At 58.9% G+C, this 27,889-nt stretch overlaps 1 protein-coding gene across 1 annotated transcript; it reads left to right on the forward strand.

Annotated features, from left to right (window-relative positions):
- Positions 1-2,793: 2,793 nt before the first annotated feature.
- On the forward strand, positions 2,794-20,579 carry LOC122363772 (protein sprouty homolog 2-like). The gene is made up of 3 exons (XM_043333399.1): positions 2,794-2,928; positions 11,405-11,447; positions 18,927-20,579. Exon 3 carries the CDS (start codon positions 18,973-18,975, stop codon positions 19,765-19,767), a length of 795 nt encoding a protein of 264 aa, XP_043189334.1. The 5' UTR covers positions 2,794-2,928; positions 11,405-11,447; positions 18,927-18,972; the 3' UTR covers positions 19,768-20,579.
- The last annotated feature ends 7,310 nt before the right edge of the window (positions 20,580-27,889 follow it).

Below are 27,889 nucleotides of genomic sequence, written 5' to 3' on the forward strand. Positions count from 1 at the left end.
CGACAGCTCGCCGCCAGACAGTGAGAGTTTGTCACAGCTCAGAAAGCGCATAGAAAAGTCAATGGCTTCCGTTCAAAACTGGTTTAGAAGTAATTCTCTAAAAATGAATGCATCAAAAACAGATTTCATCCTCCTTGGCTCCAGAAACTCGCTTCAAAAAGCATCTGGTTTCGCTTTCACGTTCTCAAACAGAACCTTTCATTCTTCAAAAACGATCAAACTTCTTGGTGTAACTGTTGACCAGACGTTAACATGGAATCAACACATCTCATCAGTTGTGCGCCGTTGCTACAGCATATTGATTTCGCTTTACAGATTCAGGCGTAGCTTCACTACCGAGGCCCTGCTTACTATTATCAAAGCTCACATCTTCCCTCAAATTATCTACTGCTTACCAGTTTGGGGCGGAGCTGCCGACAAAGAACTTAAGCGACTGCAAAAAATGATTAACTTTGCGGCTCGTTTGGTGACCGGTTCGAAGCGCCGTGATCACATCACACCAGTTCTTAAGTCGCTCCACTGGTCACGGATTGGCGAGCTGGTGGAGGAGCGTGATCAACTGAAGGTGCACCGCGCAATCTGCGATCCCCATGCACCAATCGTGGTACAAAACATGTTCAAACGTCGATGTGATGTGGCGACTCGTGACACGCGCCTGACAGATACAGAGCAGGTGCACCTACCGAAAGTGCGGCTTATTGCCACTCAAAAACACTTCATGTACAGGGCTGGCTCGGCATGGAACCGGCTGCCCCGAGAGATCCAAGGCATGTCCAGCATATTTGTTTTTAAGCGGGCGATCAGGCCACCACGAAATGTATAGTTTGATGCTGAAGTGGTCTAAGGTGTTGCCTTGGTCCTGTTTTCTCTTTTTCTCCTCTTGAGTGAACTCGAACGCGGGTCGAGGAAAGTGCATGTGCATTGTGCATAGTGGTTCCCTGATCATGTGCCATCCTGAAATAACTATGCCTGCATGGAAGGATGTGCAACAAATAAATAAATTAGCCGATTGCCCCACACAAGATATGCCATAAGTATACACACTTTCTTGGAAGCACATAACAGGCAGCTGTTAAAATTTGACATTTATTTGTATTGAACAGTTGCAGGTTTAGAAGGGTGTGTTACATTGACCTATAGAAGCATCTTTGGCTTATAAAAGGCTCATTGAGTTCAATAGTGTGCACATTGTTGATTATGCCTAAGCCCCAGTCAGAACCTATGTACAAGCAAGGGTATACTTTCATGCATATGACTTTTTGTTATATTGAAAAAAGTGACTAATGATATTATCAACATATCATCACCATTATAATGTTGATAGCTACAAGATAACATAGCGAATTGTGCTTTGTTTCGCATAACTTAGATACGTACGTAGGTATATCTCATACATAATCCATAAAACTATTCATTGTTATTGCTTACTTTAATACCTACCTGATTTAATCAACAGGAATTCTGATTCAGGTACGTTATGTTCTCACTTGGCTTCTTAAATATTATTGGCTTCTTGAATAATAAACATTATTAGTATAATGTTATATAATGAAATAATTGGCTTCTTGAATAATAAACAGTACCATACAAAAGTATTTGGTGTTGTGCTCAGGTTGTGCATGCGCCTATAATTGTCACATATATGCCTATCGCATGCTTGAGCCATCAACATCGTAGAATGTCTTCGCATTAATTTCGTTTTTGAGTTCTTCAGAAAAGCAAAATTGAACAGCATTTACCCAACGGAGGATGAAAAAGGGTATTTTTGAAAACCATTAATGTGCCTGAGGGAGGACTTGGAAATTCTTATGTAAGTGACTGGGTCTGCTCCGAGGGTCCTATGTGAGTGGGTGGATCAGTTCCGTGAGTCTTATATTAGGTGGCTGGGTTAGTTCCGAACTAACGTGAGCCCAATATAAGTAGCCTGGTCGTCCAATGGTCGGTCAGTCCTATGTAGGTCATAGGTGGCTGGGGTTAGGTGGTCCGTGAGTCCTATGTAGGTGGCTGGATCAGACCCGTCAATCCTATGTACCTAATTTTACAGTCTTGTATGCGGCTGCGTCAGGTCCGTGAGTCCAAAGGCAAGGGGGCTCGCGTTCTCATTGACGTCATTTTGATTTCGTGAGCCAATTGGATAAATTTAGGGCTTTGAGTCCATAGTCATACGTCCATCGAGTAAGGGCTGCTGAGTTGGTGAGTCCATAAGCTCCGTAAGGGACGCTGTCGGGCTGCTGGAATCCGTGAGTCCATGGCCGGTCGCCGGCTCCCCGTCCGGCGTCCGCCGCTGTCTGTCCGTATTGATCGGATGGTGCGGCGCGGCCACTGCGCTGTCGGCTCCCCGCCTGCCGGTCCGCTCAAACGGCCACTAATGGGCGCCACAATACCCGACCTGGCGCCTCCTCCGACACGCCCCCTCCCCCCCGGACCGACCCCTTCGCCTGTCCGAGGGGGCCAGGTGCGAACGAGGCACGGCGCCGGCCCGGGCCGCCGCGACACACGACTGCTGTTTGTGTCGCCAGACGCCACATACTGCGCCCGGTGGCCGCTCAACAGACTCCCTTTTCCCTCGTTTGTTTAAATTCAGTCCGTGACGGCCGGTTTTTAACCAAGCCGCCCGTTTCCGGCCCAAGTCATACAATTTCATTCATACCGAATGAATGAATGGAGCGATTTCGCTGGCCGCGCGGCCGCGGCGGCGGCAGCACCGCGCTCGCCCGATGGTTGCCATAGCGACGGGGGCGGAGCCTCACGGCCGGCCGTCTCGGAAACGGGCACACGTGCGGCGCCCCATTCAGTCGCATCGGAGCCGCCGTGTGGTGAGGGCCGGGACGTTGTCGCCGCTACGTTGCTGATTGCGTTGAATTGCGATTTGTGCTGCCTTGGATATTGGCTACACACCTGTTGCCATAGAGGAGCTGCTTTGATAAGGTGAGTTGTGGCTGCTGGAATGAATGGTTTGTGATCTGTAAGGCCGATTTAGCGGTTATGCCCGCAGTACTTTCACCGTCCGGTGGATCCGTATTGATCGGTGGCGGTGCGTCGTCTCCGACGCTCTGCCGTCGCTGATTCTGCGGGAGCCCAGCCCTGTACTCCCCTCAGCGCTCCTGTGTGAGTTGGCTCATTCATTGACCTGTCGGGGGCGTCGATATGGGTCAGATGTGACGCAGCTGTGGGGCTGCCGCTCGCGGCCCGTCGCCGGTCGGCCCGCCTGCATCTGGCGACTGGCGGCCGCTTTTTGTGGCCGGTCGGGGCGCAGCCACCGGGCCGCGGAGACGGCGACCGGCGACAGAGCAGCCGCTTATTTATTCTGCCATCGGGCGTGGGCCGGTGTGCGCCGTCCGGCCGGCTGGGCGGACGGACGGACGGCGGCGGCGGCGCGGCAGCCATGTTTGCTGCGTTGGAGATGAGACGGCCGGTCGGCGCAGCCTCCGCCGCCGCTGCCCGCGGCACCTGCGCGACCCACATGCCGTCATGGCGGCGCCGCCACCGCTGCCGCCTCGACACGGCGACGGAGCGCAGCTGATAGCGAGACTGAGATGAGCCACACCCAGCAGATACATACTAGGACATTTGGGATGATTCGAGATATTTTGTCCGGAAGGACGGAGCCAGCTCTGTCCATATATTATATTTTGTTTTTAATTGTACCGACTTATGCTCTTATTTACACCTCCGAAAGCGCTCTTGGCGTAGCTGTGTAATGTGTTTCAATATGAATTGCCTAAACTTATACCTAAGTTTGCTGACAAAAACTTTGCTATGGCGACCTGTCGACGGTGAATTTAGTGAATTTACCAACATTGGTGTCAGCACACTATCTCTACTTCGATATCTCCTTAAAAAAATGTCAGTTTCCAATAAACTATCGTTTCGGTCTATCACTACCTATTCAACTATCAAACTTCCAACTATCGAACTTCACTCTTTTCAAAAAGCGATGCTATATTTGTGTTTCTTTCAAGCACGCGATTCCGACATTTATCCATGCTGTCGCTGCAAAGCGTCCCTGACATTCGTAGAGAGAACGTGAGAGAACGCTCCGCAATTTTTAGAAGTTTTCAATTAAAAGGCAAGATGGCAAATGTAATGTCTTTATCGATTTTATACATGCTGCTGTGACACGGAACAACAGTGTCGGGTACTGTAAGTTAGCGGATACAAGTTATTTTTCAGCCCAGTGCACGCTCACAGCTAGACACAGTTGCTGATGAAACTCATTCCAGACACAGTCGTCCGGCTTTGAGTATCTGGCTCTAGCGTGCTCGGCTCTTTCTATGGTCATGTGAAGCCGAAGCGTGTGGTTCTAATCACGCCAGCCAGTGATCTGGCCCAATTCGCCTAACTAGAATGTAAACAGACCTGCTCGGCTGCCTGTTCGAGTCGCGCTGCTGGCTGCTGGCTGTCCGTTCTTGGAATACTGTCAGGCGAGAGAGCGTGTCGGCTTCCGGGCACGGAGTGGGACCACGAACAGAGTGGGAACCACGAACAGAGTGGGAACCATGAACAGAGTGGGAACCAAGAACAGAGTGGGAACCGCATGCCACACCTGTCACTGCCGGGACAACGCTACAATGGACAGGGCTGCCACAAAGAGAAACATTTAATGCCTGTTTGCTGCGAGAATGATTGACATTGCTGGCTTATCGACATATGGCAGATCATTGTTCAGCCGGTTTCAGAATTTCTTTATTTTCGTATGGACTACTCACCGGGTGTTTCCAAAGTGTGACGAACTCATTTATCTTGAGCACAGTTTTTAGCCTCCTTTCGGCCGGCTCATTGCATCACAGCGCTGTATTTTCGTGCCGTGTATCACGCTGGGCAGCCGCCGAGCGTTTGTGTATGTTTGTCCAGGGCGGCCTGCAGTCTCCTGCGCCACGGCGCTGACAGACCGGCCGGCTCGGATGGGTGGTCGCTCTGTCTCGGCTTTGACTAATGGCTCTGACCAGATTGTGGTGACCGCAGCACCGACAGACACGGGCCGGGGCGTGTCGGCCGCTCCCGTACGACCGAGAGCTTACCTCACCTCGCTCACCGCACCTTGCTCACCTGAACTTACCTCACCGAGACCGGTGTCGTGTGTCGTATGATCCTCGCTGAACTGCTTACGCCCGGCTCAGCAGGGCACTTCACTGAAAATGGATGAGGTGGTACACAATTTTTTATGTCGATCTACTCGTGTGATGCAACTCATCGCTTTGTACAAGAGGTGCAGCAGTGTTGTTCGACTCCTTTTTTCGTGGCTGCTCGGTTTTATTGGAAATCACTTCATTCATCCATAGTTGCAGTGAAACATTATGCTCTCGTCATGCTTCTAGGGCTCGGCACTGGCTGATGAGACGGATTGACGTCTGAACACGTATCGCTACATCGTCTTCCCGCATCCATTGGAGGTAATTCCTCCGCGGAACTGGACCGACGTGGCCCGGCGAAGGCGTTTTTGCCTGTCGACGAGCGGCGAGGAGGCGGCGGTTGGCACAGGCCCGACCTTGGCTCCGGCTCGGCCCGGCCCGGTGTGTGTTTGTCCTTGTTCCAGCCTTGACTATCGATCATTCATGGCGCCCGCTCGGGTGAAGCGTCGATTCCCGCCGCCGGTGTTAGCCCGTTGTTTTTGTGTCATTTGATGGAGTGGTGGTTTCCCGTCAGTGTCCAGGAGAATAGCGCACACCAGCAGCAGCAGCCGATCGTTACGATGTCGCCATTGATGGAGCTCATGCTCATGTCAGGCGGGTGACATGTTAGGATCCTATCCTCCTACCCGCCTACATTCATAACTTTACGGTGGACATAGCCAGGTGCCTGGTGTGGCGGCACGGGCCGGTCGGGCTACTCGGTCCTGCCTGTCCAGCCGGCGCAGCAGCTCGCGCGCGAACAATACACACAGCCTTGGTTTTTATCGCGCTGCGCCGAGCGCCACCGCGCCGGTTGCAGCCGGCCGTATAAGGTGGCCGCTCGACCGCCGCCCGCTCGCTCGGTCCTGGCGTGCCGGCTAGAGGACTGAAGGCTGGCACAACCTACCAGCTGTGAGTCGCTGTTGACGGCGGCTAACCTGGCGCAGAGTGCGCCGCGTCCGCCGTCACTGTGCCACCACCGTGGGTAACTGTTCCGGCGGCGCGCGGCCAGCCGGCCCCATTCATGGATCGGCGGCGGCGGCGGCGTGGGAGCGCCGGGCGGCTCGACGACCTTCGGTCGGCGCACCTCCGGCCGAGCGACCGACCAGCTTCCGCCGGCGCCGCCCGCACCCGGCGGAGAAACGAGCCAGGAAACTGCCGCCAACGGAGAAACGACAGGAAATCTTTTGTGGCCGCCGGAAAGGCAGGGAAACTCGGCCGCCGCCGCCGCAGATTAGTAGGCCGGGTCGGGCCGTGAGAGGATTTCTGGAGACAGAGAGCAATGACTGTCAGAGAAGGAAGTGTCAGCGACCGAGACTGTTCGATTGTGTCCGGTATCAATCCTCTAAAAAGTACTCAGCGGGAGTTACTGAGATATTCAGCATACTGGTATTTCCATAAGAGTTTTCTGCTTTGGATTATATAATATACCACAATGATGACAATATCGTGTGCACTGTGCATACGATTCGGGATTGTTCCTTCAGTGTTTTCATTCAGTAAAACATGTCTGATGCTGTATGTATATATCCCTTTCTTTTACGCATTCTGTTGATTTTAATGCACAGATCTCCCAATCTCTTTGGCAATGACCTATCGAATAATGGTTCCGTTCTATACCGTACCCGTCCATTGTGCAGCCGATAGTCGAATCGATAAGTGGCTGCTTTGTGAGCACATGACCCGGTGGCTAGTTTGGGTCAGGTCTGCGACCGAGTAGGCTCCACCAAGGCCGACTGACCGTCCATTCGTCCCCCGATCGTGATCGGGGAGCGGATGCCGACCGGGTATCGCTCGGTGCGCTGCCTCCTCATCAGTAGGCGATGGCTCTGCAGGCTGCAGCTTATCTGTCCGACGACCTCCGCAGTCCGCACCGCCCGCATCCGGGTTAAAGTTGTCATTAGATGCCCTAGCAACGGAGGCGCGGTGTCCTCATGGATTTGGTGCTCTGTTCGACGATTTGTGGCACGGCCGACGGCCTGGCCCAGACTGGGGCGCGAGGCCTTGACATTTGTGGAGTTGTAGCGGACAGCGGTGATTGTGGAAACAGTGCCGCTGGATCCGGAATCCCAAGTAGCGGTCGTGTGATGTGGTCGGGCTATCAGTATCGCTGGTGTTAAAGCCACAGCTCGGTGCTTGCCAACTGGATGGCCGGCCGCTCGACATGCAATGTTTGTTCTGCATCGGACTCTCAACACGGACTTCATTGATGCGCATTTAGCGGCGTGTCCGCGTGCGACCCAAATACCGCTCACCTGTCCGGAGCGAGGTCACGGCGACTCCGGAACGTTCTAAAGAGAGGCTGTGCCTGAGGGCATGCCACACCACGTCAGGAGGTGAGAGAAACGGGTCGTCGCTCGGCGCCGGAGCGCGGACATTGAAAGGCTTTGAGCTGAGCGGTGCGGCGGTCCGTGGCAAGCCGAGCCCCGCCGGAAACCGACACCGGCAGCCACTCGAAATGGTAATAACATTTCACTGGCCCGATAATGTGGCCCCAGAGAGAGGACACTTCGCCGAAGAGCGGACACGCTATCAAGATGGTGTCGGTGCGGCGCGGCCGACACGACTGCAGTAGTCACGTGGGCCCGCCGCGCGGCCATTACATATACAGCGGCGGGCGCGGACACCGCTCGAGCGCCGGCCCCTGGCGATAACCTGTCATGTTGGCATGTGCGAGTGGCTGTGGCAGTGACGACGCGCCAGGGGCCGGCGACGGGGCCACGTCTTGTCAGTGTCCGGGGACGCGCGCCTGGCGCCACTCAGGACAGGACACAGGGTTCTATCGCTGGTTGTGGTGTCGCCATGCATATTGTCAATTTGGCTTCACTATACTTGGGCCCGACAGGGACAGCTTGAGCCTGAGGAGGCCCCTCCGCGATCTCAACCTTTGGTGGTATGTAGATGTACCCCTCCCCCCAGCTACAGAGGCCGTTCCCACGCGCCTTTGCGGTTGAGGCGATTTGTCATGACCCCCTCCCCAGTTGGGCGAGTGTCGGACGCTCCTCCTAATGAGGATAGCGGACGTCGGCGGGGTCAGACAGCCTTTGATGACTTTTTTTGGCGCGGGCCGCGGCCGCAGTCCGGCTGGCGGCCGCCCCGCCCCTCCCCTCCCGCCCCTCCCCACATCCTGTGATTGTTTCCGGCGGGGCTGATTGTGAGGCCGGCCGGCCGTCCCGTCCCGTCCGGTTCGGTCGGCTCCCACAGGCCACCTGACGACGCGCCGCCGTCGGTCACCGTTTCCTGCGGCCGTCCCGCCAGGAAGTGCACCCCGGTCCGCGCTCCCCTCGGCTCCCTCTCGGCGCAGCGTAATCCGAGTCACCGGCACCGGGACCAACATCCGCCTGAGCAGCCCCTCGCTCGGCGCCCGTCGAGCCCTCGCCGCCCGCCGCGCTCGTAGCCCTCGCTCGCCGCCCGCCGCCCGCCACCCGTCGCCAACCGTCCACCGTCCGTCGCTCTCTCGGGCGCCCACCGTTTGCGATAAAAGCGGCGATTAGGGACAAAACACGAGGTGGCAGCTGTGTTATCCGCAGCGCCGCTCGCCACTGCCGGTCGCTATCAGCGAGATTTATGGCCACACGTCGTGTCCGATCGCCCCGATGCACAATTATCGGCCGCTGCGAGTGGTCGTGTTTGGCCGCGCGCTGTCACTTGTCTAAACACTCGGGCACCACGCCGACCGCACGGCCCCCAGACGACAATGTTGTTAATGAGTTGTGAACTGCAATCGCGGCCACAATCAACACGCTAACTAATGAGCAGAGACCGCGCGGCGATAAGCACATCCATCCATGATTTACACTCGAGGTGGTATGCGATTCATACCCGGCAGTCTCCGGACAGCCCGGGTTGATCGGGGTTCAGGGAGTCGCGGCCTCTGCCCTCGGGGTCGGCCGAACTCCGACGTCATCCTAGCTCGGAGCGGGCGAATATACGAGACGCCGGATGTCGGGAGCTGTGCAAATATACAGACACGACAGCGGCGGTCCGGCTGGGCAGCCTGCAGCGCGGGGTGGACACGGCTCTGCGATACACAGACTGACGGAGCGTCGGGGGCCCCGCGGAGTGTCCGCCGCTGGCCGGAGCGCCCCACATCACTGGGCTGTCCGGCCGGCCGAGCCGAGTCGAGCCGAGCCTACGTCACCTTCCGCCGCGGGGTGAGCCGCGGGTCAGAGGTCAACAGAGGGTCATCGCGTGGTCAGCAGCCCTCGGCCGACCCACCGGAGATGGCTCAGGCTTTCACTGGCTCTCCGTGGGCCGTTTCAGTTGTTTATGTAGCGGTACTTCTTATCATGTTTGGGGGATGGAACGTGTCGTGCCAGCTGGTAACTTCCGGTCAGATGTTCTGATCTGGCAACTTTATCAGGTCGCTATCTGGCAGTCCTCTGTGCGGCCCGGGCTTCGTCCATCTGGTCTGAGAGCGCTGGGCTGCGCGGGCGAATATCTGCTGATGCAACTGTGAGCTATCATAACCAGCTGGTCTGCGATAATCAACTCATCTCTAACCCACCCAATCTCAGTTTGAACTACGGCCTCACGAATCGCATACCTGTTTCAAAGCTCTTGAGCAAGGCCATTTCGTGGCTGTCAATTTGGACGGCGGCACGATATGCAACAGGTAAATTACGGATTCCGGTCTGTCTGTCTGACCTTAGTTGGGTGTGCGCGGCCGTCGGTGAAGGGTGACCCGGCCGCGTCAGGTGGCAGTGACGGGTCAGTCCAGTCCAAGTCCAGTCGCCCGGCCTACCCGCCCCGGCCTCGCTCAGTAGGCACGCACGTGCGGCTCGACCGCGGCCGGTCGGCCTTGGAGACGGCGGGTGCCGCCGCCGCGCCGCGTGGGCGCCTCACCGGGGTAGCTCGGGGCGACAAGGCCGTGCCCGCTGCTCACCACCTGGCGATGAACGCGGCTACTGTGGGCCGCTGCGGCTTCCCGGCCACCCGCGCTGTCCGGCAGGGCGTGCATGAGATGATGACGGAGATGATGGTCAGTTCTTGTTTGAAGTTTAAAGTGCGGCGGGAGTTTGAAGTGCGTGGACTGCGTAAATGTGTGGTCAGCTCGTCATCAAATATTGCCCTAATGGCAGCCAGCTGGCAGCACGTCGTCAGAGTTTAGCCGGCGGCTCAGGTTTGTGCTGAGCGATGGCTGTTTTTCATAGCTGCTGTAGTGGTTGAGCTAGCTCACATTGGGGGTGGCGTGACGGGCGGTGTCGGTCCGCCCGTCGAGCCTCGGGTGGGTCCGGGTCCACCCCTCCACGGCCGGTCACCAGCACTGTCGGCAGTTACGGTCCGGTCAGCTGCTGCTCAGTCGGCATTGGAAGGCACGTCCGGCCCGGTCTGCCACCTCGGAAGAGCACGGCCCGAGCGCTGACGACGGCCCGGCACGGCTCCGGGTCCGAGACCGTCCCAGAGGCGTGCTCAGTGGCTCTGCGGTGGAGGGGCGGCATGCAGTTCGGTCACACCCGGGAGATTTTACGTGGAGGGAGTGGGAACTTTTCACAAATAATATGAACAATTTTCAACGATTTTTAGGTGTGATGTATTACTAATACTGCCGTCCAAAGGCAAAACCCATAATGTTACATTGACCTGTGACCTAACATAATGGTTTTTGCCATTGGACGGCAGAATAGCACACAATTTTACTGATTATTTGCAGCAAATTGCACGGTGCACATCGAGTTAAAATTTCTGAAGAACACGGGTACAAATGCTCTCCATCTTACTATATTTTTGCAGCGCTTGTTAATGAACATGTCGTACTGTACTCCCTTGTGGCACCAAACTGTTCACACGCCCGCTAGCTCCCGTTCTGAGCCTATCCTCCTGCGCTCCTCCTGTTCGCGTCCCTGTCGGCGCCGCTGATGCCACCACCGGCTGGTGTCGAATGGATATCGTCACTGCCGTGTGCCGGCCGTCTCGGCTAGAGCCCAGGCTCCACCACCTCACCGAGCTGAGTTTCAATGGTGCGAGCGGTGTTACCGGATTTTCCGCCCCCCCCCCCTCCTGGTCCCTCGCCGGCCCGGTCAACTGTGTGGGATTTTTGCCAATGCAGGTCCTAACCCTTGTTATGTGGCCAAACGGCCTTGATTTGAATGATGTGTTTCCTTGAGCCATAAGGAGAATAAATAGAAGCCGTGCAGCGGTCCTGCTGTTCGGGGTAGTTGCCACGCCGCTTGGTTCTGTGTACGCCGCCTCTGACGTAGATTGGGGGGCCAGTGAAACTTCCAGTTGGTTCTCGACCGCCTTTCACTCGGTACCAGTGTGCAAAAGGTAACGGCTGTTCTGTTTTGTTTCAGGGCTGTGGATGAGGAATAATGAGCTACAAGCTTCATTAAACAGGTGGGTTTAGCGGCCGTGTGAACAGTGAGAGATGCCACGTTATTTCCCGAGATCTGCAAGATCGCATTAACTCGCGTCCTTGGAAACAACCTTTGGAGCTCGTGTGAATCCGACTGTTTCCTGCTTCAGCTATCCAAAGTGATTGACACGGATGCCTTTGAAGTTTTTGTGCCTGTTTATCTTTCACGATCCTAACATATTTGTGAGGCCAAAACAATAGATTGGATCACCCGAACATGTGTATGCTCGATTTCTGCCAATTGATGCTGGGAAAGTGGTCTGTTGGCTGCAGTCGTAGTCGAGTACTACATGGCAGTCCAATAAAGTACGCAGATAGACAAGCAGCAAAGGCGTCCTGTCGCACAGACGATATGGGTGGTTGGCTGTCAGTTTCCAAGAACTGGAACAGTGGATATGGGCGGTAGGCTGTGTTTCCTAGGATCGGGACAGTGATGCCGTAGAAATGATCAAAGGGCTGGCGTGTTCGTGTCTGTACCCTTCTGAGACTTGTTCAGCATGTATTCCTTCGTGGTATGTCTGGGCATGCATTCTTCGCCTGTGCATTCTCCGGGTAGGCACGTCTCGATGCGCTCGTCTGTGTGATGCTCCGGTGGTGTACATTTCTGTGGCGTGCGCGACACACGTAGCACGCTCTAGCCGACATGTCCGGCTGTGCATTCCTCCGTGGCATGTCGGCGATGGTCGTACACAGCGTGCAGTCCAGTGTATACCGTGTAATGTATACAAGTGACCGCCGGCGGCGTGGCGACTTCCATCCGCGCCTGACGGGCCGGGGGGTGTCCGTCCGCGCCTGACGGGCCGGGGCGGGAAGGGTGTCCGTCCGCGCCGCGGCGGCTCCCGTGCCCAGCACGGAGACCGACGCGCTGACTGCTGCGGCCACCCACCGATCTGACGGCTGGCTGCCCGCTCGTTGCCATAAGCTGAATTTATCATCTCTGATAATGAGCGCCCGCTAACCTCGGCTTAAGATGCCGTGTCGGTGGTTGTTGATAAGCGTCCTTCGTCGCCCCGGCGAAGGACGTCGTTATTTCTGCTAACCGTCACTCATCGAAACCATCGGGTGTCATTTGTGCGGCGTTAATTACCCAGATTGTAGAGTTAGTTAACTCGACCAACACAAACTACTTCTCATTCACCATTTGAGTATCGAAACATTTCCATCGATATTTCATTTTTACCGAGAAATAATAAGGAAGTAGATTGAAATGAAATGATAAGAGTTATCGCCTTTCGTGTATAATTGGACACCCGAGGCATGATTATGCCTGCGTGCCTGATTGCCGTGATAATTAGCACTGATTGCTCCCTCGGACCCACCGTCTCCACTTGCCACTGGACCTGTTCGCGGTCCATTAGCTCCCGGTTTCTGAGAAGCGCGTGTCCCCACCGTACGGGTCGTTACATCTGCGGCCGGTCCGGCGCGGCGCGGCCGCTCGTTCGGGCCTCCATTCTCCACAGCATCCGGTGCGCTGAGCCGCGCGCCGGCCGACCCCTCCCCTCCTCCCCGCCCAGACACTCTCCGCCGGCGGCACCGGAAACGAGCTGAAGGCGGCCCGCTCTCCCCGCCGCCCTCGCCCTCTCTCCGGCCCTCTCCCCTCTCTCTCTCTCTCCGCGCGGCCAGATGGGGCGCGGCGCCGCACGAGGGAGAGGCGACGGCGAGCGGGCGGGGATGGCGGCGATGGGCGAGGGAGGGTGCTCGGCGACCGGACGGAGAGCGAGGAGCGATGGGACGAAGGCGGGTACGGTGGAGAGACTAGAGAGCAATGCTGGCGAGGCGATGGAGTCCGACTATCGCTGTCGGCACGGCCGTGCTCTGCCGAGCTCTGGGCGGCGGCCGGCGGGCGGTGCGCGCCCAGCGTCGGCCATGTGGCGGCCGGCGGCGGCTGACACAGCCCAGCCGCCCCGGTGGCCAACCCAAATAAACAGACGGGGCCCGCCGGCCGGTCCGGCCCGCCCGTCGGCCTGTTTATAAGGCCGGCTTCACGTCGGCCCGGCCCGGCTCGGCGACAGGCGGCACCGGATGGAGCCGCCGAGAGCGGCCAGTCAGCGCGGCTGATGTGCCAGGCTGGACGGCCCATCATTCTCTACTCCTATTTTCTCAGAAAAGAGCCTTCATGCCATGCGTGTATGTCGCTGGTGCGTTTCCTCTGCACACTTTTTGTAACAACCCTTCTTCTTCCGATTGCATGTCTATGTACCAGACTCTGCCGCTGTGTTCTGTGTCACCCCGCCTTCCCGTCTCCCGCCCTCTTCTCGGCCCTGGCGTCGCCTCGGCCGTCCGTCCCGCCTGGCGTCCGGACCCACACGCCTGTCCTCACGGCCAGCCGCGCTCCGGAAGGAGGCCGACATCGGATAGCGAGCCAGCCGCTCTGCCGGCGCCAGGCGCGCCGTCCGGCACAGATACCACGCGCTGGGGGGCTCGCGAGGGGGCCCGGCCCTCGCCAGACCCGTCCAGCACGCTCTCAGGGCCACGCGGGGTCGCCCTGCACCGGCCAGGCCGAGAGATGGGCACAACGTCTGGACTCGAGCTCGCCTCGCCGAGGTCTCGTGTTGGTTGGAGATCTCTCGGAAAAGAACAACTCGCGTCGGTGATAGTGGAGAATGTCCAACACGCAACATTAGCATGGGCGACAGGCTGTACCCCGCCGGTTTCTCGCGGTGATGTCTGTCGCTGCATGGTGACACTGCTCACCAGGAGCGTGACATGTTCTCGCGCCCATGTCGCGACCGCGAGGCGACGCTCGCGCGCCTCTGCGGCCGCTGAGACCGGCTGGACACCGCTCGACCACGTCATGTCAATCGCCGCGCCGCGCCTTGCCGACGTACCGGAATCGCTCCTGTAAACAGCGCTGTTTTCTTGTCGGATTCGGCAGTACGGTGCGATTTGCAGCCGTTTTTCTCCCTGGAGACTCTTCCGGCTTGGATCGGTGTCTGTTATCTGGTGAGACACTTATTTTGTCATGTCGCTGCAGCTGCGGTGAAGGATTTGGCCGCAAGGATCAGTCAGCTGTCAATATGTCTGTCTGCCGGCTGTCTGCACCGTGCCCCAGAGAGTGTGTGACAGCACCGTGCAGGCGGGACGACCGGTCATTCATTTGGTGCACGGCTCGTGACCGCTGTGCTCCTAGACAGAAAAGGAATTCAGATGTTACAATATGCATCAGGACATAACATTGCAAGTATCGAGTGCTTTTACCATAGCGTCTGGCCCGGATGCTGGCGCCGTGTAGTTTATGGATATTGCCGTGCTACAGCAAGTAGTTGTATATCATTGACACAAATGTATTCAAATATTCAAATAGTGTATGTCAATTGCATGCGTTCAGGGAATCGGACTCGGGTGCTGTTTCGTGTAACGATCTTTTGGACAGTGTCGTCGTGCAAGTGACGCGAATTGGAAAACCCTGAAACATTGTTCCTTGTGAAATGAATGGTCGTGACTTTCTGTTACTATCCGAGTCCGAAGTACGACACGGAGGACCGTCCGTGTAGCGGGTGTTGTTCGCTGTCTTCACCAGAAGACACTGATTCGTTGATGTCCGCCAGCCAGACGCTAGCATCCAGCAGAGGCCTCATGTGGCCATCTCGCCCCTCGCCTCTGGTCCATTTCTAGCGGCGGAATGCGCCGATCTCCGGGGCCCGGCGCGGCAGCTATGTCCGACATTCGGCCGGCCACCGGCTGGCCGGGGGCGGTGCGCTCCCACGACCTGTGCCCCTGTGCCGGCGCCTTCCCACGGCTCAGTGGCTCAGTGTCGGCGGCATTCCTCGACCGCTGCCCGACTCCCACCGCCACCTGCATCTCGCCGCGGCGCGGTGCAGCGCGCGCTGGCGCCGATCGGAGGCTGCGCTGCCGCCGGCCGGTCGCGGTTGGGGCGCGACTCTGCAGCGACCGCCGCCGCCGGCAGAATGCCCGTCTCGTGAGAGACCTGTTCACTGCGGCGCCGATCGCCGTCGGCCAGTCACGCGGTATGTCGAATCGCCGCCGGCGCAGACGCCAGAGCGGCGCTATGTTGAGATGTGGCTGGCTGGGCCGAGCTGGCGACCCCTCGTGACCCCGCGCTGCAGACGTGTGAACACCTCTCCCCCTCTGGCCGATCTTTTAAAATCCAACCCGACTGCATGCGTGATTATAACACCCTCCGCATAGCTGCGATCATTTCCGGAAACTCGCTAGCCTGGGTGTCTGGTAAATCCAAACCCAGTGCCACACAAAGCAGTGACAGCGTTGGCGCTCGCACCGTTTCCGGTCCGTGTGAGCCGCCGCCGCAATGAATGGGCGCTGGAATGCGGTGACCTCGAGGGCGGGACGAGCGGAACGGACGCGCACCGGGCCGCCGCCGCCCGGCCGACCCGAATAACCAGCGGCCGAATGGCGCACTGGAGCCGGCTCCAGAGCCGCTCTCTGCCAGCCAAGAGTCAATAAATCGCCGCCGTGTTGGCGTTGGCACGGATTCTGCGCAGTAGCTTTACCGGCTAAAGTGGCTGTTATGTTCTCAGTATGATTGTGTGGCTGTGCTCTCCCTGAAGTGTTGGCTGTGCTCCGGTGGAGTTGCGCCATCAGATTACTTTTAACATTGAAATCTGATAAGGTGCGCGGTGATCCGGGGATTGTTTTCGTCCCGTTATGTTTGATTCGTTGTCTCTTTCGAGCGCATCGGACAACACCTCGTCCACCTGATGTCACCGGCGCCGTTCTCGTAACTTTGACGCAACAGTATTTCGTGTGTGGGAAAACCACAACGCCTGCACTCAGTGATGGTCGCCCCATTCACTCCGTTGGCAAATGTCAAATGAGCTGACGAGAACCACTTTTTATACCGCACGTGTCGTGGCAAAACGATTTTTATGCACGGACATGCCGTGTCTGTCCTGATGTCGGTGGCAGACCATATTGAGGTGTCACGAACTACGGACTAAAAACTACGAACTACGCCAGCACACCGCCGCGCCGGTGCTCAATGTCATCCACCCAGACCTCAGTCTGTGGTCGACGGTGATTGCGTCGGGCATTGTGTCAGCGGCACGAGATCCCATGATTTGCGCGTTGCAATGATCATCGGCAGAGGTTGGTTCCAGAAAGTGAGCCGAAACTTGCTCATCTGTCATTATCAGACGGACAACACAGATGGTGGGTGGTGCGAGAAGTTTCAGATGCTGCCGTGGGTTAATTGTTACACAGTGAGAGGTCTCGTTCTTTATATTCAAGCACCAGCAGCGGAAGTTGAAGTCTACGAATCACACCCGGACCGACTGTTTGATCAGCGTCGTGCAGAGACCGGCGCACACGGTCATCTCCTGATGTCGATGGCCCGTTTGACGTCACTTGCCACTGAAGTGACCATTATCGCTGTCGGTCTTAGATAAATTCAGACCGCATGACTAGATAGATAGACAGATCGACATCGGCTGACGCTCCGGTGACTAACTCGAATTAGACAAGGCAGGATGAAGCGGCCGAGTGGACCTTTGACACCACTGTTGACCTATGTCATCATGACAAAGGGAAGGCCGTTGATTGATGGATTAATGTCACGGAAATGGGCTTACGCAACACACTGATATCGATTGACCTGTTTCAATATAACTAGGTGTAGGAGTTAGGTGCAGGAACAAACATTGACGCCGTTCGCAGGCGGTGATAGGCATGCTTTGTTCGTTTACCACCGGGCTACTATTTGACAATGTGGAGTGGTCTGTCTGGCGTGATATCGTTTTGCCGTTCAATATTTTCTTTCCCAGGTGTCTGGCAGATCCACCTGTGTGTCGTAATCGAGGCTTGTTTTCAGAACTGCAGTGGGTCGCATGGTTCCTCGCCGACTAGTTAGCCGCCAACATCCGAGCTTCCCAGGTACCCGCTCGGCATTGCATGTTCCAATGACCTCACGAAGGCACCCGGACGGCATTCGGTCTATGTAGCTCGTTAGAGGCTTCCACTCCGAAAACAATATCAGATTTCAAAAGAGCTCCCTCGCAACGTTTCGCTGGCCGCCTGCTGGAAAACCCAGCGCCGTGTTGCGCATGCGCCACGCCGTCGAGCGACGCGGCGGCTGACCGCAGGATGCATATATGCATCCCGATGCATTTATGCATGCCTGCCGGTGGCACCACGAGAGAGATGGGCCTCCGAAAGTCCGGGAGTCTGAATGAAGCGTCGTGACCGGGTGTGACGCCTCTGCGGAGCGCGGCCCGCTCCCGCTGGTGGCCGGCCATCTCTCAGTAACAGGGCCGAGTCGCTGTCGCGGCAGACGGCTGCGTCCGGTCCGACTCGGCGGCGGTAGGTCGACGGCAGGGCTCGGCGGCGGCGGCCGGCCGTTTGGCAGCGGACCGGCCCGGCCGGTCGGTCGGCCGGCCGGCCCCCAGCCCCGCACGACCTCACCGGCCCTCACCCGGCCGGACGGACGGCCTTGGCGGCTCATTGAAAAGATGGCAGGCGGCGTCGGCGCGGCGGCTGGCTGGCACGCGGCGCCGGCTGCGCCCGCTCGGCCCGCTCCGGCGCGGCTCGGCGCGTTGCATGCGGGCCGCCGTCGGGCCGAGCGGCGCACGCTCGGGAGCCTCATTGTTCGCTGCCGATTAACATGGCGTTATGGGGCGGCCGCGCGGCCGTGGCGCCGGTCTCTGCCCGGCTCCGGACTGTCCCGGAATGTCACGTCCAGATGGTGCGCGTCGCCCGGAGGACGGTGCGTCGCTCGCAGGGCGCCGCTCACAGATGCCGGCGCCGGCGCTCGGCCGGGGTGCCGCGTGCCGCGGCGGCGCGAGGGACGGGCGGCGGCACCCTCTCGCAGCTTCCGACCGTGGTGCCGTCCGCCGGCGCTGGCCTCCAATGTAAACAGAGCTGGCTGGGCGGCGCGCCGCTGCGCCGTGCCTCGTGCCTGGCGCGCCGCAGTGGCCGCAGCAGCGCCGAGGGCCTCACGGCGCGGCGTGGCAACACCGGAGGCGTCAGTGACGGGACACGGCGCCGCCTAACTCACCTTGACCCGCCGCGCCGGCCCGGGCCTCTGCATTTACCTGGTCCCACCCACCGGCCGGCGGCGGCACCTGTTTCTGTGAGTGTCTAAGTGGGAGCTGTAGTGCGTCTGTCGGCGTGTTGCGTGTGCAGAGCGTCTTGCCTGAATCTTGTCTGATAATTGGTCGCGTATCGCCCTGCTCCCCAACAGACACCTCTCCGTTCACTCACCACCGTTGTAGACCCACCACAACCCTTGTGCCGCTGTCAGTCGGACGTGTGTAGACGGGATGCCGACCGCGTGTTTTGTGCCGGTGGCTGCGCTCCCCTGGACTGCTGGCTCGCTCGTGTGGGCGCTGCTGGTGGTGCCGGTACAGTAACCGTGTTCCGTCGAGCTGTGGTGTCTGAGCGGCTGGCAGCCGCCGCCGCGCCACCACCGCGGCCGTTTTCTGTCAGTGACCATGCCCGGTGACACATTCCGAGCATACCCGTCTGACAGGTGGTTCTGCTTTCAGGTTTCTGAGGCTCGATGGCTCTCTCTGGATGAGGGTGTAACTCTTGATGGCCCATCATGGCCAGCCGGCCGCGCCGCCCGCGCTGGTGCCACGGCGGCCGCCTGCCGCCGGTCGGCCCCCGGCCGCCCTGCCCGCGCTGGCGGCCGTGCACCGACCGCCGCCGCCTCCGCCGCCGCCACCGCGGCCCCCTGCGCGCCGCGAGGTCACACTGCAGAGTCCGCGACCCGACCAGCTGCGCGCCTTCAACATCTACTCAACAACACCGTCGGCATCCGGGGATCGAACCGACGCCGGGCGCGGCCGACGACCGGCGTCGGCGCACGGCAAGGCCGGCGGCGACAGCGGCTGGCACGGCAGCGCGGCGCCGGCTAAGCCGGTGAGTCGGCAGCCGGTGCCGCTGAAGCCGCCGCCGCCGCCGGCCGAGGAGCCGGAGCCGAGCCTGCGCGACTCGTTTGTGTGCTCCGTGTGCGGCCGCTGCCGGTGCGAGGCGTGCCGCGAGCCGCGCCCGCTGCCGCAGCACCTGCTCTGCGGCCAAAAGTGCGTACTCTCTGCCGAGACGTGCGTGGACTGTGTGTCGTGTCTGTGCTGCGTGAAGGCGCTCAGCTATCACTGTTCGTCTTCGGACTCGGGCTCGCGCGACGCCGACAAGCCGTGTTCGTGCGGCGCCGGCAGCGCGGGCTGCTGCCTGCGCTGGACCGGCCTGGGACTGCTGTCGGCCGTGCTGCCCTGTCTCTGGTGCTACTGGCCGCTGCGAGGCGGCGTCAAACTCTTGGAGAAGTGTTACCAGCGGCGCACCGGTGCCGGCTGCACGTGTCCGGCGACCAGCCTGCTGCAGCGGTGAGCGACGGACGGCCCGGGCGGCCGCTCATCTGTGATTCGCCGACGAACGCCGGCGCCAGCGCGGCGAGAGGGAATGTGAGCGACTGGGTGAGAGCCGAGTGTGAGAGAGCGAGAGCGAGAGCGTGGCTGGTGGCTGTTGACCGGTATCGGTGCGGTGGACCGCTGTGGGCTGCACCCGGGGCAATCGGATATTACATAGTCAGCAGGCATGTTCTGTATATTTTGTACATCCAACTATAGAGAAATAATTTATTTATATGGTGGGTTTACTTCGGAAACCGGCGATGTACAAGATTTGCTAAGGAGTATTTATTCGCGCGATAGCTAGAATTTTCTGCGCGTGACAAGGTGCTAGTCAACGTTTCGTTAAAACCCGCTGACCCGCCCGCTCCTGTTCCCGTGCTCCGCTAATTCCTCTCGTCTGCCTCTGTCGTTTGCTGGGCGCCGGTCGCCGCACTGCTCTGTCCGCCTCAGCTCGTGTCCGCCGGCACAGCCCGTGTCCGCGGACAGCCGCGGTGTGTCCGCAGCCGGACACAGTGTGTGTCAGCCGCCGCCCCAGGTCAGGTCGCCGCTACCGATCACCAGCAGCCCACGGCCGCTCTCATGTATTGGATGATGCGTTTTCCTTAACCGAGTTATACAGTATTATCTAGTCCCTGTTGGCGGTGCCCAGGCGCCCCTGCCGCACACGTTGTTTGTTGGTTGTACTGCTAATTACAAATAAATGCAGTGCGTTGTGTGTATGTATAACTGTACATGTATGTATAAATGTACCGGCTGTACGTGATCAATACAGCTACAGTGAACAATGGACAATGTGTGTCGAATGGAATGGCAACCAACGACTGGGAACAGAATGGAGACTGACGCATAGAACCTGTACCGTTAAACTGAAACAATACGTGATACAACTGACGGTTTAGCGAACTACTGCCTCTACCAAGCAGGCGCACCTGCTCAGCGATTCCCCGCCGTTTACCGATTTAGTGTGAGGTCGTATGGCCAGCCGTTCGGCCGTCCTTGTGGTACTCATCAGGTCAATGAGATCCACAGAGTTGCATTGCACTCTGTCGACCCGTCCATCGGATAATTGCGTTATAGCTGCAAGTCCTGCAAAGAAAAAGTACAAGATTGCTGAAATTAGCATTCAAATCTCGTCGTACTCCAGGATGCAGAACCAGGCAGAACCGGTTCCACTGCTTCCTTTCAGCGTTAGTCAAACTTCGGCCTATTATCCTGCAGCCGGTCTGGTGTCCGGACCCGGCGAGCAGGCCGGCCTCAGCCTGTCCCTGGGCTGAGGAGACCCTGGCACCGCCCCTGAGCCCCAGCCCGTCCCTGAGCTGAGAGACCTGCTGCCGCCCTTGAGCCCCAGCCCGGCCCTGGGCTGAGAGACATGCTGCTCCCGTGCCGTCCATGAGCCCCATCCCGTCCCCGGGCTGAGACACGCTCCTCCATCCCTAAGCTGAGACGTGCTAGTCCTGTCCTTAGGTTGAGACAGGCTGTTTCTATCCCAGAGCCCCAGAGCCCCAGCCCGGCCCTAGGCTGAGACACCCTGGCACGGCCCCTAAGCCCCAGCCCGTGCCTGGGACACGCTCCTCCCGTCCCCGGGCTTAGACAAGCTAGTCCTGTCCCTGGGCGAGACATGCTGCTCCCGTCCCCGAGCCCCAGCCCTAGCTGGGCTGAGGGGAACGCTGCTCCCTCCGAGATTCCTATAGATAGCTCCCTCCTAGTCCTGTCCCTGGGTGAGACATGCCGCTCCCGTCCCCGAGCCCCATCCCTATCTGGGGGGGGGGGGGGGGCACGCAGCTCCCTCCTGTCCCTGGGCTGCGACGTGCTACTCCCGTTCCTGAGCCCCAGCACGTTCCCGGCCGATCTCATGAGCCATGCTGCTCCCGTCCCAGAGCCTCAATTCGTCCCTGGACAGTGGACTGAGACATGCCTCATCCAATCCCTGAGCCTCGTCCCGTCCATGTACTAAGACATGCTCCTCCCGTCCATGGGCTTAGATATGCTGCTTCCGTCCCCAGGCCCATCCCGTCCACAAGCCGAAACGTTCTCCCTTGTCCTGCTGTTCCTGATCATTGACGGATCCTCGTAGATCCGCCAGTGACTTCTCATAACATTTCGTCTTGCATTTCCAAACAGTAGCAGAGAGCGCAGAAATTGTGCCCTCTCCAGGGCTCCCTCTCGGTCTGCTAGCTTTGGGCGTTGGGCGCCTGCCTCCACCAGCGCTGCCCATTTTCATACTATACTACAAAGTTGGGCCTCTCTCTCTCCCTGGGATGGGCTTCTGTTTCTGCCAGAGCTACCCGTCTACCTCCACCAACGCTGAGGTCTACCTCCGCCCCTAACGGCTGCTTCCCCGGCGCTAGCCTTCCACCTCCGCCTCTGATGGCTGCGCTGGTCGTCTGCCTCCCCCAGCCCTGACCGCCTGTCTCCGCCTCTGCCCTCTGCCTCCCCAGCCCTGGCCGCCTGTCTCCGCCTCTGCCGTCTGCCGGGTCACGGCGGCGCTCCCAGTCATTGATCGGCCGGCAGCGGCCGGAGGCCGACACCCGGAACCGTCCGCCCATCTCTGCCCTGGGCGGGTCGCGCCCACTCTCTCCCAGACTCCCTCTGTCCGACGACCCACCCTCGCCGGCCGAGCTCTGTATCTTTGGCAGCTCCAGAGCCGGCACTCCGGTACTTTCTCGGGCTGGCAGTCTCTCCCGGTCCCGGCCAATGACTGGTTTATTATCAAACTTCAGTTTCACGGATCGACTCCCGTCATACCAATGCCCTCGCTCCCATTATCGTCATCGTTTTCCAGGCAAGACTCCCGTGCATTCCCTTCGTGCTCTCTCCTGCACCTCCCAATGTTTTCCCTTTTCTGATACACTTGCTGCCGTCCTTCCTACGTTTACCTCTTCCAGCCATATCTCCCCGAAACCCTCAGAGTTATTTATCTCATTCATTTTCATTCATTTTCATTCACTGTAATTCTTTCATTCCTTCACTGGTAGGGCTCTACATTTCATGCTTCCTCAGCAGATATCAGACTCATTGATCCCCACTTCAGGCTCCCCTCCCAGCTTTCCCTTCTTACAGTAAGTAGGTAATCTTCGAACTAACTAATTTCCTTATAGTAATTATCCCTCCCAGCTTCCACAGGCCATATCTTTTATTTCAATATTTATTTCGACCAGCTTTTTTACCCCCGTAACTCTATCAGCCGTCTCCCTTTATCTCTCTCTCTCTTCTCTCTCTCTCTCTCTCTCTCTCTCTCTCTCTCTCTCTCTCTCTCTCTCTCTCTCTCTCTCTCTCTCTTCCTCTCCCTCCCTCTCTCAATCTACAATTTGCCCTGCCATCTCTCTGTCATCTCTTCTCTCTGGCATCTCTCTTAGCCTCTGCCCCATCTCCGAGCTCTCTTCCTGCCCCCACTCTGCCAGTCTCCCATTCCTCTCTCCAGTCCCTCCCCTCTGTCAGACCCTCACTACTCCTCTCCCCGACAGCCAGCGGATGTGAGGCGCTCCGCTTCTGTTATGATGAAGAGCGACCGATCTGGGCCAGCCCGCAATGGGCCGCGTCCGGCGACCCGACCTCTCGCCGGCCACGCCGGATGTGACTCCAGTGCGCCACAATGACTGGCCGGGCGCGCCTCGGAGCGGTGTCGAAAGCGGCGCGGCCGGCGGTGACGTCCGGCCGAGTTGTCAGCGCGCCGCGCCGCTCGGAGGCCGCGGCCGCTGCGGTCGCGTGTTTTTCGCTGCCGGTTCATTCATACGGACGGCGGCGGGCCGGTGCCCAGAGCGGCCGCGGCCGAGTCGGGGCCGGGCCGGCCGCGCCGAGCCAGAGACACGGCCTTGCCGACCGGGCAGCGGCGGCGGCGGCGGACGGCGGCGCGGCCGGCCCGTCCGGCCTCCGCCTCTCTCAGCGGCCCAGATAGCGGCCGTCTGTTTGCTCAGGCCGTCTGTGATTCACGCCCGTGATAGTGGCAGATAGCGATAGGGGCGGTGGCGCGGCAGCCGTCGGTCCGCCGCGCGGCGGCCGCTGCCTCCGCTGCTGCTGCTGCCTGTTGCGCAGTTGTTCCCGGAACGGTCGGTCGGTCGAGCCGGCCGGATGCCGGTCGGCGCGCGCACGGTCCAGCCACCGGCGCTGCCGCCGCCAGACGCCAGCACGCTTCCTCTGGAGCTGATGAGCCGTTTCCGGCGCCAACAGAGAGCCGTGAGAAGCCGATGCAGGCCGCCCAACGAAAATAGGTCGGATGCCCCTGAAATTCCGGCCCGATGAATGGACGGTGTAATTACGGACTGGGCCGGAGAGGGCGCGAGCCGGGCGGCTGTGCCGGCCGCCGCTCAGCTCCATGAATGGAGCTGCGCTGATCCGACTCGGCCTTGCCGATGACCACGGAAGGTTCGTGCCCCCGCACTCGGCCGCTGCGGTCGGCCGCCTTTCTTGCTCGTCCTTCCATTGAGCGAGACGGTGGAATTCCATTCACAGCCGGCGCAGATCGTGACGGTGAATGAAAGCGGGCGGGCGGTTGGACCGCGCCGACCGGGGAGGAGGGAGGGGGGGGGCTCCCGGGCGGTGAGCGTGGGCAGAGCAGGGGCGATAGATGCACGACAGTACGCCGAAACGCTGACCGGTCAGTACCCCCAGGACCATCAGGAGTCAGAACAGTCAGGGCAGATGGCATGATGCGTAGCGCCGTCCGCCGTGCGTTTCTGGCACGGGTGTGCGCCGGCTGTGCGCACGGTGCGGGCAGAGGCGACACTCGGCCGAGCGAGCGCTCTGCAGAGGCGGTGTGGCCGAAACACCTGCGGCCCTCTCGGCTCGACTCGGTAAGATGGCGGCCGCGCAGCCGGCTCCAGACGAACGACTGAGTGAGGAGGCGAGACCGAGGGACATGCAGTCCTAAAACAGCCCCAGAGCTGCTCCCCTGCATCATCAACCCTACCTCCGGCGCAAATCGGCATCAGAGATAATAGCCTTCCATCCAGATGTGCTACGTACACCTCGCATCTCTCGTATCATCCCTGCTGCTCTGGCGCTCCGACCAGTTTTATCTCCAGCCGCGACAGGGTGGTTCCCGAGGCGCCGCCCGTCGCGCTGGGGCCGGGCCCGCCGGGCTGACACGCGCACTTGTCTCGCGTCCCCTCCTCTCGCCTGCTCAGCGGATGTCGTCTGGAGGAGGGTCGGCTCTACGCTCTCTGAAGAGTGACAGGTGTCCCTCGGCGGGGAGGGGAGAACGAGGGAGGGAGAGAGAGAGAGGAGAGATAGGAGAGAGAGAGAGAGAGAGAGAGAGAGAGAGAGAGAGAGAGAGAGAGAGAGAGAGAGAGAGAGAGAGAGAGAGAGAGAGAGAGAGAGAGAGAGAGAGAGAGAGAGAGAGAGAGAGAGAGAGAGACCGGCGGCGGCGCCAGGACAGACGTTGTCGGTAACCTGAGCCGCCGCGGCCATCCTCTGCGTTCCTCTCTAGAGGGGAGCTGGCGAGTGGCGCCCGTCCCACGACAGGAGTCTCACAACGGGGCGGAGGCACACACACCAACACGGCCCTTTCTCGATACGGCCCCGCGTTCATCATCCGATTCGTGAAACGGACCGGCGGCGTCGGGTTGACGATGCGAGCTCTTCAGCGGCGCGGCCGGTCACGGCGTAGCCCGTCGAAGCTCCGCGAACCCGCCGGTCGGTCAGGCGGTCCTGCAGCCGAAGGTCAATTCATGCTGGCTGGACGGCCGGCGAGCTTGCCGCGTCGGCCGCTGGGCGGCGCTGGCGTCCGGGCCGGTCTGCGGACTGGCCGGCCAGCCGGACGGGCGCCCCGTGGCTAACGACGAGCACACATGTCAGCTGGATGGCCTCCCCAGGGGTCACCGGAGGGCGTGGCGCCGCCAGAGGGCGATCGGGGGCCGCTGCCGGCCGCAAACCGGCGATCCCCTCTGGAAGCGGGCCCCCAGACAGCGCCGGCCGCCCCCCACGGCCCGGCTACCGCCGGATGTGCGACTATCAGATAAGACGGCGCCGTCGCGCTAAAAAATAAGCCTCTGATGGGACACGTAAAGCGTCAGCTGACGGTATGGGCTGACGGTTCGGTGACCTGACCCAAGAAAAGCGGTCACAGCTCTCAGGTCAGCATGGGTAGGAAATGACAGCCGGCCTGTCGCTGAGGCCGAGTGCGTGGGCTGCAGGTACAGAGATAAGCTCAATGGCCTGAACCCCACGCCCTGCACCGAGAGGCCACTCCCCCGGAAATGACGTTTATCGTCGACTCCTCACAGTGTACGAGACTCGAGGTGCCGCCTTTTATCGAGCTGAAACACAGCATGGCTTCTCTAAATCGATACCTCAGAGACTATAATTTCCAGCCCAACAGGGAACGTGCGGGGAATGCCGACGATCAGGGGTCTGACGTCAATGCCGCGGCCCTTCTGCGAGATCTTTTGACTCTGAGTTTTGCAACATGGATGCAGCTGCTGATTTCCATATGACTCTGTCTCCTGCCCAGCCCCTTTTCCGGCGGCCGCTTGACTCCGAGCCTGGCTAATGCCTGAATTGATCACCGACCACAAGTAACCACTCTCCGGCACGACTCTGACTCCGACTCCGAGTCGTCCCCGCGGCGGGAGGTGGTGCCGGCCCAGCCGGGTGCCCCGACATTACGTAAGCCTACGTGAGACTAATGCAAACACCGTCACCGACGGCTTCGTCCCCTGCCATCCCATCCGCCGCTACTGTCTCCCATCGGTTATGCCAAAACCATATCACCCATTGCCGTCGTACCCCGCCGCCACCGTTTCCAAAGTCCAACGGCCAGCACTCGCTACCACTCACTAGTCACTAATGCATACCACCAACACCGCCGTGAGCCCTCTTCCATCGGCCGATGCCACCGCCATCTCCGCTATGTTGTCTCCCAGTCCCTTCAACAACCATCACCAACAGGAGATGGTGGCCGGTCGGTGGCCGGCCGTCTCCGTTTATTCATCACTTCAACCATCGATACATTCTCCCATTTATCAGCACCGTCTACCGTTTTCCTTTGACCACCACCACTTATCCACAATCATCCTATTAAGTATTAAACATCTCATTGCAAACGTCGTTCTTAATTGGCTGACTCAACCACCAGTAACGCATCGTTTAGCTCAGTAGCGGCGGAACACCTTCATTTAAGGGGGGGGGGGGGCACTGCCGACTTTCGGTCCCATTCTTTCCATGCAACGCCCATAGGGCTAGTGTTAAAATGCCAAAATCAAAGGGGGGCCCGGTGCCCCCCCGTTCCGCCGCCTTCCGGCGCTAAACTTTAGCTCTCTGCCATAAGTCTCCAGCTACGTATCAAGCCCTCGTATTTTGCTCGACAGCCGCCATCCCGTGCGCCACCAGCGGCCGTCGCTGTCGACACTACCGCCCTCTCTCTCCCCATCGCCGTCGACTATCACCGCCCTCTGGCGTCATCTGACCTCCCATTGCAAGCCCGTCGCAAACGTCAGCATGTTTCCCGTCTACAGCACTGCTAAAAACGTGACACAGAAGCAAGGCTGGATTTTTCGTCTGGATTTATCCCATCAAGGACGTGCCAGCCGACAGTTGATGTAAACTTGGAACTTTTCCATGTTTGCTTGCATGCGTGCCTGCTGGCTGCATGTCGCAACGCTTGCTATCTTTCAATCGCTACCGTTTTCATGCAACATGTTCCAGTTACGTGCAGTCAAAAACTTTTATGATTTGATATGAGCGACAACTGACGACAGCTATCGCGGACTTGTAGCATAATATTCCATTCAACCACGTCACTTAGGAAGTCGAATTCATTTTACCCGAATTTTACCAAACTAAAGCAAACCATGCATAGATCGATTCAATGGTTTCGATATTCGACAAGCTGTTGAGCGGGAAAGTACGGACTTGGACTAGACTCTAGAGTCTTGCTTTTTGAGGATCATAAGTCACAAAACAAAAATGTGCATGCGAAATCTCAGATCCGACGAAACATTTGAAGCATGACTGGGGTCTGAGGAGTGAGAACCGAGGGTCAACCTGGACCCCACCCCAGAACCTCACAACCTGCTCACAATAAAACTCGAACTCCTGCCGCTCGCAAAATGCTCATGAAGTTACTTAGCACTTACCACGGTGCAATCCTTCGTTTTTTTTTT

This window comes from Amphibalanus amphitrite, unplaced genomic scaffold, assembly GCF_019059575.1.
Source record: "Amphibalanus amphitrite isolate SeventyFive unplaced genomic scaffold, NRLGWU_Aamphi_draft 000639F_arrow, whole genome shotgun sequence".
In the NCBI taxonomy this organism is placed as follows: Eukaryota; Metazoa; Arthropoda; class Thecostraca; order Balanomorpha; family Balanidae; genus Amphibalanus; species Amphibalanus amphitrite.

What these genes read in the sequence shown, in the direction of transcription:
- LOC122363772 (XM_043333399.1), top strand. Translation starts at nt 18,973, where the DNA reads ATGGCCCATCATGGCCAGCCGGCCGCGCCGCCCGCGCTGGTGCCACGG.